This window comes from Tupaia chinensis, unplaced genomic scaffold (genome assembly GCF_000334495.1).
Source record: "Tupaia chinensis unplaced genomic scaffold, TupChi_1.0 Scaffold000074_1, whole genome shotgun sequence".
NCBI lineage: Eukaryota > Metazoa > Chordata > Mammalia > Scandentia > Tupaiidae > Tupaia > Tupaia belangeri.
In genome coordinates, this window is record NW_006159534.1 from 7,377,964 (window position 1) to 7,395,619 (window position 17,656).

Here is a 17,656-nt window from a genome sequence, read left to right on the forward strand (position 1 = left end):
TTTACTCTTAATAAAACTGTGATGTATCACTTTTGAATATACCTCAGAACATTTATTTAGGAGAGATCTTCCAAAGTTGAATGTCAGAGTCAAAAGGGTGAATTTTTAAAGATTGCCGACATGCATTGCCTAATTGCCCTTTGAAGTTTCTCCTGCCAGTGCTGATGCCCATTTCTGGGTTTTAGGCTGCTTTGAGTTCGTGTTAAAGGATTCCAGAGGGAAAAATTGATAACTCATTGCTGCTTTGATGGTTCTCTGCATTCTCATCTGCTTCCCCAGGCTGCCTGTTATCATGATATAATCTTCATATAGCTGCCCTGTGCATTCTGTTTAGGTATGGTGTCTCTTCTGTCATACTCACTCCATTAGTCAACTTTGTGACTTTGTCAAGTGAGAGAATCCTTCCCAGTTTCTGTCAGAGTCGATATTTATAGACTAGGTGAGATTATGGGACAGAATACAGGACGGGTAGAGAGAATAAGTCACAAGATGAGTTAGGAAGCCCCCATACATTGACAAGTTGGGTAGAGGGACCAGTAAAGGGCACTTGAGAAGAAAACGGCCAGTGAGGAAAACTGAAGGGAATATCATGATGACAGGAAAGTACTTTAAGGAATAGGAGTAAGTCAACAATGGACATTTTATGAAAGATTAAGGATTTACATAAGGGCCAACGAGTACTGTGGAGGTTGACATGGCTGGATCCCACATGGCCAACAGCGTGGTTCAAGTCCAGACCCTGCGACTTGAAAGACACCCCAGGGTGCATATGTGTGTCTGTATGTGTGCTCAAAACCCCAAGAGGAAAATGGAGGAGAAGAGATTGCAACTGGCTCTCCCCACTAGGAGTGATTTGTCACTGTCCCTCTCTGTCTTTCTCTGTCTCTCTGGCGAGTGCATGCATCCTATAGCAAGCTAAAAAAAGTAAATATATAAAGAAATGCCATTGATACCTTGTCAGTTACCAGTATCTGTTGCAATGTGGGAATGGCAGTCAGATTAGAGTAGAGGTAGCAAGTGTAGACAATCCTGGCTAGTAGTTTTGATGTGAAAGGAAGTCTAGAAGTGGAGTGGTAGCTGAGAGTGGGGAGTGATGTGAGTGCAACTATGTTGTGTGATACTAGACATGTCCAATAAAGAGGGAATTGCTTGTGTTCCAGCAGAGAGAAGGGGTAGATAAAGAAGTAACGTCTTGGAGCCAGCAGGTAGCATGGTGGTTAAGGGTGCTGGACTGTGACATGGCTGACATGGTTTGAATCCTGGACCTGACAGCTTGCTTTCTCACGTTCCCTTACTCTTTCTCCCTCTCTCTCTGCCCCTTTCTGGTCAAATTAAAATAAATAAAGTTAAATAAAATAAAATTTTTTTTAAAAAAAGAAGTAAATCTTGAGTATGCAACAGGAATTTGATCTAGAACACAAGGGAAAGAACTTGCTTTTGTTTGTAGCAAGGCTTATTTTGACTATGAGGAAAGAAGGCAGAGAAGACACAGGCATTTTTGCATATTTGCAGTTTGTCTTGGATTATTCTCAATAAATAATTTCATGAATTATTTGAGGTCATCATATCATTAGAAAGAGTGAGTTAAGAGAGGAGAAGATTGCATAAAATTTTATTGGAAATGGGAAGCTTGGATGAGAATGCAGAGCAGTGTTGGATGTAACTGAGGTATAGAGATGTGATCTTAAGGTAAAAGCAGGCAACACATACATGCGTCTTTAAAATTTTTTAAAAATTATTATATTTTTTACTTTTTAAACAAGAGAGAGGAAAAGAGAAAGGGAGAGAGACAGAGGGTAGGTGTTTTTGACAAGATCTCTGTCATGATCCTTTTGCCTCCGTTTCTCTGTTAGCTAATATTAAAAGCATCCAGGGACCAGCAGTTAGTGTAATGGCTATGTCACTGGACTCCCATGTAGTCGACTGCGGTTTGTGTCTTGGACCCCGGTGGCTTAAAACAGAGGGTAGGTGTTTTTGACAAGATCTCTGTCATGATCCTTTTGCCTCCGTTTCTCTGTTAGCTAATATTAAAAGCATCCAGGGACCAGCAGTTAGTGTAATGGCTATGTCACTGGACTCCCATGTAGTCGACTGCGGTTTGTGTCTTGGACCCCGGTGGCTTAAACTCACACTGGGCGCGTGTGCGTGAGTGCCCAAGATCCAGAGAGGAGAATGGAGGAGAAGGGATTGCAGTGTGGTCATCCGCCCTGGGGGCGATTTCTCACTTTCTGTCTCTCTGTCTCTTTCTTTCTGGCGAGCGCACGTGCCCTATAGTGAAAAACCTCTCAAAAAAAAAAAAAAGCATCCACAGCTACACCCAACATGTTCAGGTTGGCTCCGTAATTGAACCTGGGCTTCCTATGCAGCTTTTAGCCTTCTAGACAGTGGCACTATCTGGCACCTCTGTTGCTGGGCTGTGTCTTTCTTCAATTGGGTTCAGCTGTTCAAGTTCAGGCACAGAGAAAGCAGATGGCTAGGCTGGAATGACTCGTAGATTTCTAGACCTGTGTGATGTGAGAGTAGGACAAGGGAGCTGAAGTGTGGAAGGACTTAATTACAGTGGTGGAACATGGGACGTTCAGCTGGGAAGGAAGGGAGGAGACAGGCTCTGCTGATGGATAATGCAGCAGTGGTAGGAGTGACTGATCCAAGGTCCGTGTGGTGGAAAGAACATTAGAAGGGGTTGTAGAGCCTAGTGATAGAAGATAGTGGTCAGGAATTAGATGTTCTTTCCAGTTATTTGTACATATATTAATTTTTTTTATAGAAAAATTAATTGATTATCTACTCTTTGCCAGGTACTCATCATGGCAAATAAGTAGCAGAGTTTGCTGAAATGGAGGTTATATACCATAAGCAGAAGACAGACCATAGACTTAAATAAATTCAAGGACTAAGCTCTGAAAGAATAAGGTGAATAATGGGAAGATAAGGACAGGATATGCTATTTTAGATGGGTGGTCAGGAAGTTCTCCTAGTGGACGTGACAGCTAAGCAAAGACCTGAGTGAGATGGACAGTGAGTGGGTCACTCAGGTATCTAGGAAATGGTGCTCTAGGTGTAGAGCCTCTGAGGTGGGAGTGAACTCAGCATGTTCTAGGAGAGGCCGGTAGGTAAGAGCAGACTGAGGAGGGCGTAGGGGGTGAGAAGTAAGGGGAGGACTCTTTATGAGGAGTTTGATTTTACTCTATGGATGTTGCTTAGAAATCTGTTTTCAGGACGTAGTATAGTTCCCAATTATGACGAATTCAAGGGTGTGACATGGGGATAGGTTGCCACTGTAGGCTGGGAGAAATTCTGGCTGGAGGCAAAGAATCAGGGTCTCCAACGAGGTGTCCGCCTGATTGATTTGTACTCCACTGAGAATGATGATGGAAGTAGAGGTGGAAAGTAGGACAGTGAGTCAGGAGGTGAGCTATTAGTGAATGGCTTGCGCAGAGAGGGAATGACTAAGAGGTTAGTGGCTGGCAGAAAGGAGGAGTGATAATAAGTGGTCTGGAAAGTGGCTGGTCTTCAAACGAGCTAATGGCTTTGAAGAATACATCATTTGGAAGTGTTTGCAGGAATCAATAAGATTACCTGCCCACTTCCTGTCCCACAAGTAGGTGGAATTTGGCATAGAATGCCTCCACCTGAGAGGACTGCTGGCATGAGCAGATCCTAAAGGGGCAGCCAGGTTACTATCAATGCAGAGGTTAAATTTCCTTTAGAGAGAGGTTAGGACAGTGGTTCTCAACCTGGGCCTATTCTGATCCCTTTGCAGGGGTACATTTGGCAATGTCTGGAGCTGTTTTTTGTCTATTACACATGGGGGTGGGTGATATGCTGCTGGCATCTAATGGTAGTGGCCGGAGATGTTGCCAAAGGAAGAGGACAGACCTCCCCTCTCCAGCTCCACACACACAATGCAGAACCACCCAGCCCACAGGGAAATAGTGCTATGGTAAAGAAACTTTGGAGTAAGGGTTTAGGGAGTATTTGCTTGTCATAGAACTGGAGTTCTGTGGGTCATACTTCCCTCTCTTCCACATTGTTCTGTAAGTCCTTTGATAATGTTTGGCTTGATATGCACATACACATCTTCTCTGTCGCCTTCACTCCACCTATGCAAGAGCCTGAGTTCCTTATTATCTGTCATATACGGTATGAGTTGTAGGAAAGCACTAATTAGTTTTAGAGCTATTTTCATTATGAGATGAATTCAGTGGATATACCGTTCCGATAATTAATCACTTGAGAGTTGAGGGTTACGGTTTCCTAGGTATTTAGTTCTAGTTAGGTGCAAGCAAATTTGAGTTCTGTTGGGGGTAGGTTGTAGAGGAAAGGGTGGAAATACTTTATTTTCCTCAAAAAAAAAAAAAGTTCCTGAGAGACCACAGTATGTTCACTAATGACCTGAAAGAACAGAAAAAATAGAGAAGCTTCTTTTATCACTACTTTGACACTCCAGATATCAAAGCCAGACTTTGAGATTAGATTTGTTTCACAGGGAGAAATATGAAGAGGCCTGAAAATGGCATAACTAGTGTCCCAGTAGAATTGAACATTCACATACTTGAAGTTTAGTTGTTATAACGGAAGTATAGATCTGGCCTGGTTTTGCACAGTCCTGGGCTAAGAATAGGTTTTATATGTTCAAAGTTGCTCAAAACAAAACAACCAGTGAAAAATATGCAACAGCGATCTTATGTGGTCCACAAAATCTTACTTATAAAATCGTAAAATATTTATGACTTGGCTCTTTGCTGAAAGCGTTTGATGGTATAGACCAATAACCTCATTTATAGTTCTGAGTGTGATGTGAGTGAATCTGTCACAAGGCATTGTACTCACTCAGAAATCCTAGAAAACATTTATTGACGCTTCTTATGTAAGTGGCTAGGTTTATGAGAGTTTATGAGATACATGGGGCCTTCAGCCAGTCTATGCTTTAGTGAGGGAGGTAGACATTAAATAAATGATTTCACAACTAACTAATTCATTAAAATAATTCATTACACAAAGGAGCTAAAGGGTTCTTAGAGTGTGGAAGGGAATCACTGAATGGTTTTCTGGATAAGTGATTTTCATCTAAATTTGAAGAATGAATGTGATATTACAGAGAGGCGCAGCCAGCAGGACAACCATTGCCATAGAGATCTCCTATTTCCTCTGCTGTAGTTTGTGAATGTGGAAACAAGCCACCCAACTCTATGAGTAGAGAAGTCGTCATAGTAGAAGTAGACTAGGGGTTGTGCCATGGTTCTCAGACCTGGCTAAGGTAGGAGTCAATTGGTGACTTCAGTAAAGTACCGAGGCCTGAGCCCTGCTTCCTGCAATGCCCTTCTCTCCTGGGGATTCTAAGGTACAGCCGAGACAGAGAATTCCTGGGCTAGGCCTCTAGGTTCCTCAGTCAGTGTCTTGTCATGGTACCTCTCCTATCTCTTTTAGGGGAATAATAAAAAACATAGGTTCAGATTTACCCTAGAGCTGTATTTCCAAGGAGCTTCTGATAAGTTGGTGCCTTTGCCCGTTTCTCCGTTTCCCCTTCTCTGCACGTTGCCATGCCTGAAACTGTGAATGTCGGTCACTGACATTTTGAACCCAGATGGGTTTACTAATTGCTTCAATTCTGCAGGGTAAACACAGAGGAAGGAGGATTATGAGTTAAATGCAAAAGGGTGGGGGCATCTTAGATGGAAGATGGGTAGCCCATAAGTTGGTCCATGTTCTTTGAGGTAGGTATTTTGGGGCATGGGAGAGCAAACCAAATATGCCCTTTCCTATGTGGCCTCAGACGCCAGAGTTTTCTCCCAGTTCAAGAGGCTCCTCTCTGCACACGTCAGTAGCCTTGGAAACAGTGTTGCTCACTGCCTGTGTTTACCCGGCCCCACTCCTCTGGGAGATCCAAGCCAGGTGATCTGCTGGCGTCCCTCCTAATGACTGTGTTTCATCTGCAGGGCGAACTCTGTTGGAGAAGTTGTTCAGCCAGCAGGAGAACGGGCCTCCCGAGGAAGCAGAGAAATTTTGCTCCCGGATCATTGCCATGGGTCTTCTGCTTCCTTTTAGTGACTGCTTCAGGGAACCATGTCATCAGAATGCTCAGTCAAGTTCAGCTCCATTTGATGTAAGTAGATTTCACTTCTGCCGGTGGGTGGATTGCAGTCCAACTGTGATGTGTGTCTGTCTACTCACCCCATAATTTAAATACAGCATGTGACGCAAACTTCCCTCCCCTCAGCCATGTAACAGCTTAGTATGTCTACTTTTATGTTTTTCTTTTTGACAAGGGTATGCCTAAGTATATGTGCCAAATTTTATGTTTTTTAAAAACAGATGGCCACTTTTGACAGTTTTCTAGCCTGCACTAGGTGATTTTACAGTGGCTCTAAGTCAGGGTGTCTGACTTGGCTGATCATAGACATTCCTCCAGAAGCAGCTCCATAGGGGAAGACTGTTATTCCCAGGGGGCTGCAGTTTCCATGGGCCCTAGAATGCTATTTCAGGGCATTCCTAACTCATTTATTTACTAAATAGCGGCACGAAGCAGCATTGTCTGCTTTCTCCTCCAGCTGCCATTCACCAAGAGCGTTAATACTGTGGAAGAGTAATTCAGAAGGCATATTCCTAATTCATAACGAATATCTGGACAGTTGGATATCATTTTCAAGCCAGGGTATTGCTAATCTTTCTCAGGTATGTGCTGTATGCTGGCATTGGTTGTGATGAGCATGTATCTAATACTCAGGTACATAGAATTCTCATGTATGAACTTCTCAGAAGAAAACTCAAAGGTCTGGTGGCTTGGATGTGTGGAGCCTAGGCCTTGTATTTGAGGATAATGGAGTCTCTGTAGGGTTAGTTACTTGTTCTCGTGCTGCTGCCGTTTGCACCTCTTCTCTTACCAGCCTTCTTCTTGTATATGCTGTTGTTTAAGAAATGACATAATAACAAGTTTTGAAAGGCAATGAAAATGAATGCTAGCTGAGGTCGAGATATGATAGTTAATAAACTAGTGTCTGGATTTGCCTGTTTTCCCTCTTTTTTATTCATTAAAACTTATAGTCTTCCTCAGTTTCCCTTCAGTATTAGAAAAATACATCTCATAAAATATTGAGATTTTCTTGATACTTCCCATCTGAAAGAAAACTCCACAGGTTGTGCTGTGACATATGAAGCTTTCTTTTTCTTCTTTTTTTTTTGGAGAGCTATTTTTTTCTATAGGGCATGTGCACTTGCCAGAAAGACAAAAAGAAACAGAGAAACAGAAAGTGACAAATCACCCCCCAGAGGGGATGACCACACCGCAATCCCTCTCCTCAATTCTCTTCTCGGGATTTTGAGCACGCACACACACACGCACCCGGCACGAGTTTAAGCCACCAGGTCCAGGACTCGAACCATGGTTGACTACATGGGAGTCCAGCGACATAGCCATTACACCAACTACTGGTCCCAAAGCTTCCTTCTTTATATATATATTTTTAGTTTAATTGTTTTCCTGCTGTAATTTTGTTTAATGATACGGCAGCTAATCACTGCCAGGTAGATCTTTTTTCCTATGGAATAAACAATTTCCATTTTTTTCTTCCCCTCTCCTCTAAGAGAGATCTATGTTACTGTAGAAACAGAGCCTGAGGACTGTGGTGGGCTTAGTGTGCCAGAGCTGGGTGTACTAGAAGATCATATCAATTTGTCATGTTGGAATTATAGTACAGAGAAAGGCAAACACTAGCTGTGTCTAGTGATTGGTTTTTGATTAAAATGGTTTCTAAATTAACTGCATTTTTCTTCTGTTAATGCTCAGAAATGGTCTTATCATTCAGTAACTGTGCAGTTGGAATAAGTGGAAAAGAATAGGGAAGTCCTCTTCCTTGGGCTCTCTACTTTAATCAACTAACCTGGTTTCTGCACCTCACCTCACTTCATCCTTGTGTTAGGGTGAAGAGTAGCTCCTCCTGGCCATGGTATTTTGGAGGGCAGTTCAGTGTGGCATAGAGAGTAAAAAGCGAGCGCTAATAAGTTAAGTCTCTTAAAATTGTGTGAAGCAATTTATTCAGAGTGGAGAATTTCTTTTCCCAACTCGATGTGATTATGTTTTTTCCTTACTTTTTTTGTTGGATACTTCTCTACTGCCCCCACCAAACTGAACACAAATTAAAGACAAAATTAAAGATTTTCTTGTAAGAAACATTGTTCCACATCCTCAAGTAGTTCAGTAACAGAACTGTGCGTTTATTGGACACATAGTCAAGATTTTTTTTTTTTTTCAAAATCCAGAGGAATACTAATATAGGGGGTTATGAGGATAAGGTTTCAATGAGAGAGGGGAATAAATATGCTTATCTATGGGGAGAGAAGTTTCTGATAATTATTCTCTCTGCTGATTTCCAGAAGTTAGCTATTGGGAGTAATTTTGACCAACACTCCCTTCAATACAATTACCTGTGAGAATGTGCTCATAGCCGGCACTCGTACCCCAAACCCCTGCCTGACTGTGTCTTTCTTCCTTTCTTTCTTTTTTTTTTTTTAAATTATTTAACCTTATTTATTTATTTTAATTCAACCAGAGAGGGAGGGAGAGAGAGAGAGAGAGAGAGAGAGAGAGAGAGAGAGAGAAAGCAAGCCTCCAGGTTCGGGACTTGAACCTTGGTTGACCATGTGGGAGTCCAGCACCCTAAACCACCACACCAACTGCCAGCCCCTGACTGTGACTTTCTTTCAGCTCCTCATGCCTTTTCCTCTCTCACCTCTCTCCCTTTCTCTTCTTCCATTTCCTCTCTCCATTTACACATGTAATTAGAGCAATAAGTTTTTTTTTTTTTTCCAGAATTTTCTGCTATAGGGCATGTGTGCTTGCCAGAGAGACAGATACAGAGAGACAGAAAACAGGAAATCACACGATAGGGGGGATGGCCACACCACTATCCCTTCTCCTCCATTACTTCTCTCTAGATTTTGTGCATGCACGCACATGCACCCAGTGTGAGTTTCAAGCCGCTGGATCCAGGACTTGAACCCTGGTCAGCCATGTGGGATTCCAGTGTCTTCCCCCACCTGCCTGCCCCCAGGACAATAATGTTTTTTGATCTGGGGATTTTACTGATGGAGTTTAACGATTAATCTACTTCATCCAAGTCTTCTGATTTTAGTCCCATTTATTTTATTTTATTTTTTATATTTTTAGAGAGATTTTGCTATAGGACATGTATGCTTGCCAGAGAGACAGAGAGATAGAAAACAAATCACTGCCCCCAGGGGAATGGTCACACCTCAGTCCCTTCTCCTCCATTCTTCTCTAGGGATTTGGGGTACACATGTACATGTTCCCAGTGCAAGTTTTAAGCTTCTGAGTCCAGGACTTGAACCGTGGTCAGCCATTTGGGAGTCCAGCAGCATACACATTACCCTATCTGGTTTCTGCACCTGTTTCTAGTCCCATGTTTTTAAAAATATATTTTAGGGTTAACAATTTGCTTTGTAGAAGGCTATAGAAAATAAGAGAGAATTTTATATTCACTCTCACATTTTGACTAAAGGTTTCAAGAGCTCTAAAAGACAAAGATAACTTTATCATGATAATTCATTCACGAATGTTTACTGAATATTTTCTTCTTGCCAGGTAATGCTTTAGACTGTGAAAATACTGTGAGTGAGCATGAGAAATCAGGTTCCTGTCCTCCTATAATGTATATTCTATTCAGGATGACGAGAGACAGAAAACAGGAAAAAAAATCTCAAGAGTAGGTTTATTAATTGCTATCAGAAAATAAGTGCTATGAAGGATATGATAGAGTGCATGGAATCACCCCTAAGCAGGGATGGAAATGACACAACCTCTTCTCCTACATTGTCCTCTCGGGATTTTGGGCATGCATGCACATGAGCCTGGCATAAGTTTCAAGCCACCAGATCTGGGACTCAAACTGTGGGGGCCATGTGGGAATCCAGTGCCTTAACCACTATACCATCTGCTGGTTCCTCAGTGTGGTTTTCAAGCTGCTGAGTCCAGGACTCAAACTATGGTCAGCCATGTGGAAATCTAGTTCCTTAACCATCACACCAGCTCTGGTCCCAAGGGGAGTCTTTTTAATGACCCATCTAGGCAGTTCATGGACAAGTACAGAAAGGTCTGGAAGGAGCACAATACGAGCACAGTTTGAGGGATGGGAGTAGTTGAAGCTTGGTGAGATGAGAACAAAAAGTTTCCAGGAGCAGAAGGGGAAGACTCTTGAAAAAATGTAGTGTTTTTGTTTTGTTTTGTTTTGCTTTGTTTTTAAGCAGGAACTTTTGGGAAGTTTTGTGGCAGGAAAGAATGTATTTGTTTTATATTTCATGAAGTTCACTTTACTTGGTCTTAATAGAGTAGGGGAGCAGAAGCAGAAGCTGGAACAGTAGGCTGTCTTAATAGTTGAGTGACAGATGGTAGGAGTGGCTTGGAGCAGGATGGTGGCAAGGGAGATGGGAGAAGTCAGTAGGTTGGGATGGATTCTGTAGGGAGAACTATTGGGACTTCTGGCAGGTCAGACATGGTGTCAAGGGAAAAATAAGAAATCAAGGATGACTTTGGGTTTAGCTGATGGTTGTACCACTCACTGAGATGGGGAAGATAGGTCCGTTTCAGGAGGATAATGTTCTAAGGACAGAACTGGTGCACATTCTATGCGTTTCTTGAGTAAAACGTCAATTATTTAGAAAACAAAACACCTGGCTTATTACCTGACAAACATTAACTTTTGCCTTTTGCTGAGTAGAATTATAGATCCCATCAAATGGGGCCATGAAATTATTAAAATTATTTCAGCCACTAAAAGTACTCATATTGGCCTTCATAAAACAAACATAAAAACGTAGTGTCAAAAAACAAAAACAAAAACAAAAACCGTAGTGTCATTGGGATTAGCAGTTAGCATAATGGGTATGTTGCTGGACTCCCATGTAGTTGACAGTGGTTTGTGTCCCAGACCCGGTGGCTTAAAATTCACGCCAGGCGCGTGTACGTGCGTGCCCAAGATCCCAAGAAGAGAATGGAGGAGAAGGGATTGCGGCATGGCCATCCCCCCTGGGGGGTGATTTCTCACTTTCTGTTTCTATGTCTCTTTCTGTCTGTCTGGCGAGCACAAGCACCTTATAAGCAAAAATCTCTCAAAAAAAAAAAAAAGCCCAAATATGTTATATGCATTGCAAACAAGCTACTTTTGTTTAGTTTTTTACTTTTTAGTTTGCTATAGAGCCCATGTATCCACTGGAGAGAAACAAAGATAGAGAAAGTGAGAAATCACTCAATGGGGGATGGCCATGCCACAATCTCTCCTCTTACATTCTCCTCTTGGGATTTTGGGCATGCACCTAGCGTGTTTTTCAAGCCACCTGGTCCAGGACTCGAACCTTGTAGTTGGCCATGTTGCCTTAATCTCCATGCCATCTGTTGTCCCCAACACTACTTTTGTAATGAAAGGAGTCTGTCATGTTGGGAAGCTGTGATTTATCACACTTCCATTCAACACTGGGGATTAGAGAAATAAAAATAACTACATCACTGTGATATGAGGCAGGTTATTTCATTTAACTTTTTAGTTCTAGTGCAAATCCAAAGTGAAACACAGTACTACAATTATCTAAAAACTTAAGAAATCACACTAAAGGCTATCTTTACCATTCAAATAAAATGATGCCAAATGAAATTAAATTTTAGAAAAAGGGTTTCCTTTTAGCCAGGCATTATTATTCTAGCCCCAAACTTGTTTTAAAATAACTTTTTTTGATAAAATTCTTCTAAAACCTTTTCCTTTATTTAGAATACTGCATTGAAGAACACACAATAAGTAATATGTTACAAGTACATACCTAGCGTTTGTAGCATTATGGTTTCAAGTAAAACCAGTTCTTGAGTCTGTTGAAGGTAAGCCTGCCAGACAAAAATATTAAAATGCTTAACACAAACAAAACACTACTAGACTATGTGACTGTTACATGCCATGAAAAGTATAGATTGATTAAAAAGAACCACAGCAGTTTGGAAAAGTGGGAGAAACAGAGTGTGACCATGAATATCCATTTTCTGTGAAAAATCTGTTATTTTCTAGTAAAGAAAATGTAAACAGCAAAAACAAAACAAAACAAAAAAACTGAAAAAAATAATAGCATGAATAGGTTGGGAGATCAACTAGAAAAAGATCAACACAGTTTGCAGAACAGGAGTTTAGGCACTGGAGCTTCAAGACACATTAAGAACAGAAAGTACCAAGTCAGGTAAGAACACTGAAACCCAAGTCTGTCTAAAGACATAAATGGAAAAGAATCACCCCAAACTCATGCTAGGACACCAATGTGATAAATTCCTGAAACTCACAGTAAGTTAGTGAGTTATTTTTAGAATTAACCTCTCCTCCTTAGGAAAGACAATCAAAACAAAACCTTAAGTCTAGATTAAGAAAAAATTTCAGATATAAAATACTGAAATAATACTTTTTGCATCCACGGAAACATGAATACCAGAGAACTTTCTTCCTTAATGACAAGAACATGAAAAGTTTTCTGCTATCCCATTTTTAGACCATAATTGACCAATGTAATAATACAAAAAATCTTTTTTTTTAAAAAGTAAGTTTTTGCTATAGGGCACATGCCCTGGGCAGAAAGGAGGAGTGATAATAAGTGGTCTGGAAAGTGGCTGGTCTTCAAACGAGCTAATGGCTTTGAAGAATACATCATTTGGAAGTGTTTGCAGGAATCAATAAGATTACCTGCCCACTTCCTGTCCCACAAGTAGGTGGAATTTGGCATAGAATGCCTCCACCTGAGAGGACTGCTGGCATGAGCAGATCCTAAAGGGGCAGCCAGGTTACTATCAATGCAGAGGTTAAATTTCCTTTAGAGAGAGGTTAGGACAGTGGTTCTCAACCTGGGCCTATTCTGATCCCTTTGCAGGGGTACATTTGGCAATGTCTGGAGCTGTTTTTTGTCTATTACACATGGGGGTGGGTGATATGCTGCTGGCATCTAATGGTAGTGGCCGGAGATGTTGCCAAAGGAAGAGGACAGACCTCCCCTCTCCAGCTCCACACACACAATGCAGAACCACCCAGTCCACAGGGAAATAGTGCTATGGTAAAGAAACTTTGGAGTAAGGGTTTAGGGAGTATTTGCTTGTCATAGAACTGGAGTTCTGTGGGTCATACTTCCCTCTCTTCCACATTGTTCTGTAAGTCCTTTGATAATGTTTGGCTTGATATGCACATACACATCTTCTCTGTCGCCTTCACTCCACCTATGCAAGAGCCTGAGTTCCTTATTATCTGTCATATACGGTATGAGTTGTAGGAAAGCACTAATTAGTTTTAGAGCTATTTTCATTATGAGATGAATTCAGTGGATATACCGTTCCGATAATTAATCACTTGAGAGTTGAGGGTTACGGTTTCCTAGGTATTTAGTTCTAGTTAGGTGCAAGCAAATTTGAGTTCTGTTGGGGGTAGGTTGTAGAGGAAAGGGTGGAAATACTTTATTTTCCTCAAAAAAAAAAAAAGTTCCTGAGAGACCACAGTATGTTCACTAATGACCTGAAAGAACAGAAAAAATAGAGAAGCTTCTTTTATCACTACTTTGACACTCCAGATATCAAAGCCAGACTTTGAGATTAGATTTGTTTCACAGGGAGAAATATGAAGAGGCCTGAAAATGGCATAACTAGTGTCCCAGTAGAATTGAACATTCACATACTTGAAGTTTAGTTGTTATAACGGAAGTATAGATCTGGCCTGGTTTTGCACAGTCCTGGGCTAAGAATAGGTTTTATATGTTCAAAGTTGCTCAAAACAAAACAACCAGTGAAAAATATGCAACAGCGATCTTATGTGGTCCACAAAATCTTACTTATAAAATCGTAAAATATTTATGACTTGGCTCTTTGCTGAAAGCGTTTGATGGTATAGACCAATAACCTCATTTATAGTTCTGAGTGTGATGTGAGTGAATCTGTCACAAGGCATTGTACTCACTCAGAAATCCTAGAAAACATTTATTGACGCTTCTTATGTAAGTGGCTAGGTTTATGAGAGTTTATGAGATACATGGGGCCTTCAGCCAGTCTATGCTTTAGTGAGGGAGGTAGACATTAAATAAATGATTTCACAACTAACTAATTCATTAAAATAATTCATTACACAAAGGAGCTAAAGGGTTCTTAGAGTGTGGAAGGGAATCACTGAATGGTTTTCTGGATAAGTGATTTTCATCTAAATTTGAAGAATGAATGTGATATTACAGAGAGGCGCAGCCAGCAGGACAACCATTGCCATAGAGATCTCCTATTTCCTCTGCTGTAGTTTGTGAATGTGGAAACAAGCCACCCAACTCTATGAGTAGAGAAGTCGTCATAGTAGAAGTAGACTAGGGGTTGTGCCATGGTTCTCAGACCTGGCTAAGGTAGGAGTCAATTGGTGACTTCAGTAAAGTACCGAGGCCTGAGCCCTGCTTCCTGCAATGCCCTTCTCTCCTGGGGATTCTAAGGTACAGCCGAGACAGAGAATTCCTGGGCTAGGCCTCTAGGTTCCTCAGTCAGTGTCTTGTCATGGTACCTCTCCTATCTCTTTTAGGGGAATAATAAAAAACATAGGTTCAGATTTACCCTAGAGCTGTATTTCCAAGGAGCTTCTGATAAGTTGGTGCCTTTGCCCGTTTCTCCGTTTCCCCTTCTCTGCACGTTGCCATGCCTGAAACTGTGAATGTCGGTCACTGACATTTTGAACCCAGATGGGTTTACTAATTGCTTCAATTCTGCAGGGTAAACACAGAGGAAGGAGGATTATGAGTTAAATGCAAAAGGGTGGGGGCATCTCAGATGGAAGATGGGTAGCCCATAAGTTGGTCCATGTTCTTTGAGGTAGGTATTTTGGGGCATGGGAGAGCAAACCAAATATGCCCTTTCCTATGTGGCCTCAGACGCCAGAGTTTTCTCCCAGTTCAAGAGGCTCCTCTCTGCACACGTCAGTAGCCTTGGAAACAGTGTTGCTCACTGCCTGTGTTTACCCGGCCCCACTCCTCTGGGAGATCCAAGCCAGGTGATCTGCTGGCGTCCCTCCTAATGACTGTGTTTCATCTGCAGGGCGAACTCTGTTGGAGAAGTTGTTCAGCCAGCAGGAGAACGGGCCTCCCGAGGAAGCAGAGAAATTTTGCTCCCGGATCATTGCCATGGGTCTTCTGCTTCCTTTTAGTGACTGCTTCAGGGAACCATGTCATCAGAATGCTCAGTCAAGTTCAGCTCCATTTGATGTAAGTAGATTTCACTTCTGCCGGTGGGTGGATTGCAGTCCAACTGTGATGTGTGTCTGTCTACTCACCCCATAATTTAAATACAGCATGTGACGCAAACTTCCCTCCCCTCAGCCATGTAACAGCTTAGTATGTCTACTTTTATGTTTTTCTTTTTGACAAGGGTATGCCTAAGTATATGTGCCAAATTTTATGTTTTTTAAAAACAGATGGCCACTTTTGACAGTTTTCTAGCCTGCACTAGGTGATTTTACAGTGGCTCTAAGTCAGGGTGTCTGACTTGGCTGATCATAGACATTCCTCCAGAAGCAGCTCCATAGGGGAAGACTGTTATTCCCAGGGGGCTGCAGTTTCCATGGGCCCTAGAATGCTATTTCAGGGCATTCCTAACTCATTTATTTACTAAATAGCGGCACGAAGCAGCATTGTCTGCTTTCTCCTCCAGCTGCCATTCACCAAGAGCGTTAATACTGTGGAAGAGTAATTCAGAAGGCATATTCCTAATTCATAACGAATATCTGGACAGTTGGATATCATTTTCAAGCCAGGGTATTGCTAATCTTTCTCAGGTATGTGCTGTATGCTGGCATTGGTTGTGATGAGCATGTATCTAATACTCAGGTACATAGAATTCTCATGTATGAACTTCTCAGAAGAAAACTCAAAGGTCTGGTGGCTTGGATGTGTGGAGCCTAGGCCTTGTATTTGAGGATAATGGAGTCTCTGTAGGGTTAGTTACTTGTTCTCGTGCTGCTGCCGTTTGCACCTCTTCTCTTACCAGCCTTCTTCTTGTATATGCTGTTGTTTAAGAAATGACATAATAACAAGTTTTGAAAGGCAATGAAAATGAATGCTAGCTGAGGTCGAGATATGATAGTTAATAAACTAGTGTCTGGATTTGCCTGTTTTCCCTCTTTTTTATTCATTAAAACTTATAGTCTTCCTCAGTTTCCCTTCAGTATTAGAAAAATACATCTCATAAAATATTGAGATTTTCTTGATACTTCCCATCTGAAAGAAAACTCCACAGGTTGTGCTGTGACATATGAAGCTTTCTTTTTCTTCTTTTTTTTTTGGAGAGCTATTTTTTTCTATAGGGCATGTGCACTTGCCAGAAAGACAAAAAGAAACAGAGAAACAGAAAGTGACAAATCACCCCCCAGAGGGGATGACCACACCGCAATCCCTCTCCTCAATTCTCTTCTCGGGATTTTGAGCACGCACACACACACGCACCCGGCACGAGTTTAAGCCACCAGGTCCAGGACTCGAACCATGGTTGACTACATGGGAGTCCAGCGACATAGCCATTACACCAACTACTGGTCCCAAAGCTTCCTTCTTTATATATATATTTTTAGTTTAATTGTTTTCCTGCTGTAATTTTGTTTAATGATACGGCAGCTAATCACTGCCAGGTAGATCTTTTTTCCTATGGAATAAACAATTTCCATTTTTTTCTTCCCCTCTCCTCTAAGAGAGATCTATGTTACTGTAGAAACAGAGCCTGAGGACTGTGGTGGGCTTAGTGTGCCAGAGCTGGGTGTACTAGAAGATCATATCAATTTGTCATGTTGGAATTATAGTACAGAGAAAGGCAAACACTAGCTGTGTCTAGTGATTGGTTTTTGATTAAAATGGTTTCTAAATTAACTGCATTTTTCTTCTGTTAATGCTCAGAAATGGTCTTATCATTCAGTAACTGTGCAGTTGGAATAAGTGGAAAAGAATAGGGAAGTCCTCTTCCTTGGGCTCTCTACTTTAATCAACTAACCTGGTTTCTGCACCTCACCTCACTTCATCCTTGTGTTAGGGTGAAGAGTAGCTCCTCCTGGCCATGGTATTTTGGAGGGCAGTTCAGTGTGGCATAGAGAGTAAAAAGCGAGCGCTAATAAGTTAAGTCTCTTAAAATTGTGTGAAGCAATTTATTCAGAGTGGAGAATTTCTTTTCCCAACTCGATGTGATTGTGTTTTTTCCTTACTTTTTTTGTTGGATACTTCTCTACTGCCCCCACCAAACTGAACACAAATTAAAGACAAAATTAAAGATTTTCTTGTAAGAAACATTGTTCCACATCCTCAAGTAGTTCAGTAACAGAACTGTGCGTTTATTGGACACATAGTCAAGATTTTTTTTTTTTTTCAAAATCCAGAGGAATACTAATATAGGGGGTTATGAGGATAAGGTTTCAATGAGAGAGGGGAATAAATATGCTTATCTATGGGGAGAGAAGTTTCTGATAATTATTCTCTCTGCTGATTTCCAGAAGTTAGCTATTGGGAGTAATTTTGACCAACACTCCCTTCAATACAATTACCTGTGAGAATGTGCTCATAGCCGGCACTCGTACCCCAAACCCCTGCCTGACTGTGTCTTTCTTCCTTTCTTTCTTTTTTTTTTTTT

The 17,656-nt window shown here is 41.4% G+C and overlaps 1 protein-coding gene across 1 annotated transcript in view; it reads left to right on the forward strand.

The window, feature by feature from the left end:
* FMN2 (formin 2) overlaps positions 1 to 17,656 on the forward strand; it is a 407,588-nt gene that overhangs the window by 48,159 nt on the left and 341,773 nt on the right. The window contains 1 exon segment of the mRNA XM_027767852.1: positions 5,940 to 6,106. Coding sequence (XP_027623653.1) covers positions 5,940 to 6,106 — 167 coding nt within the window.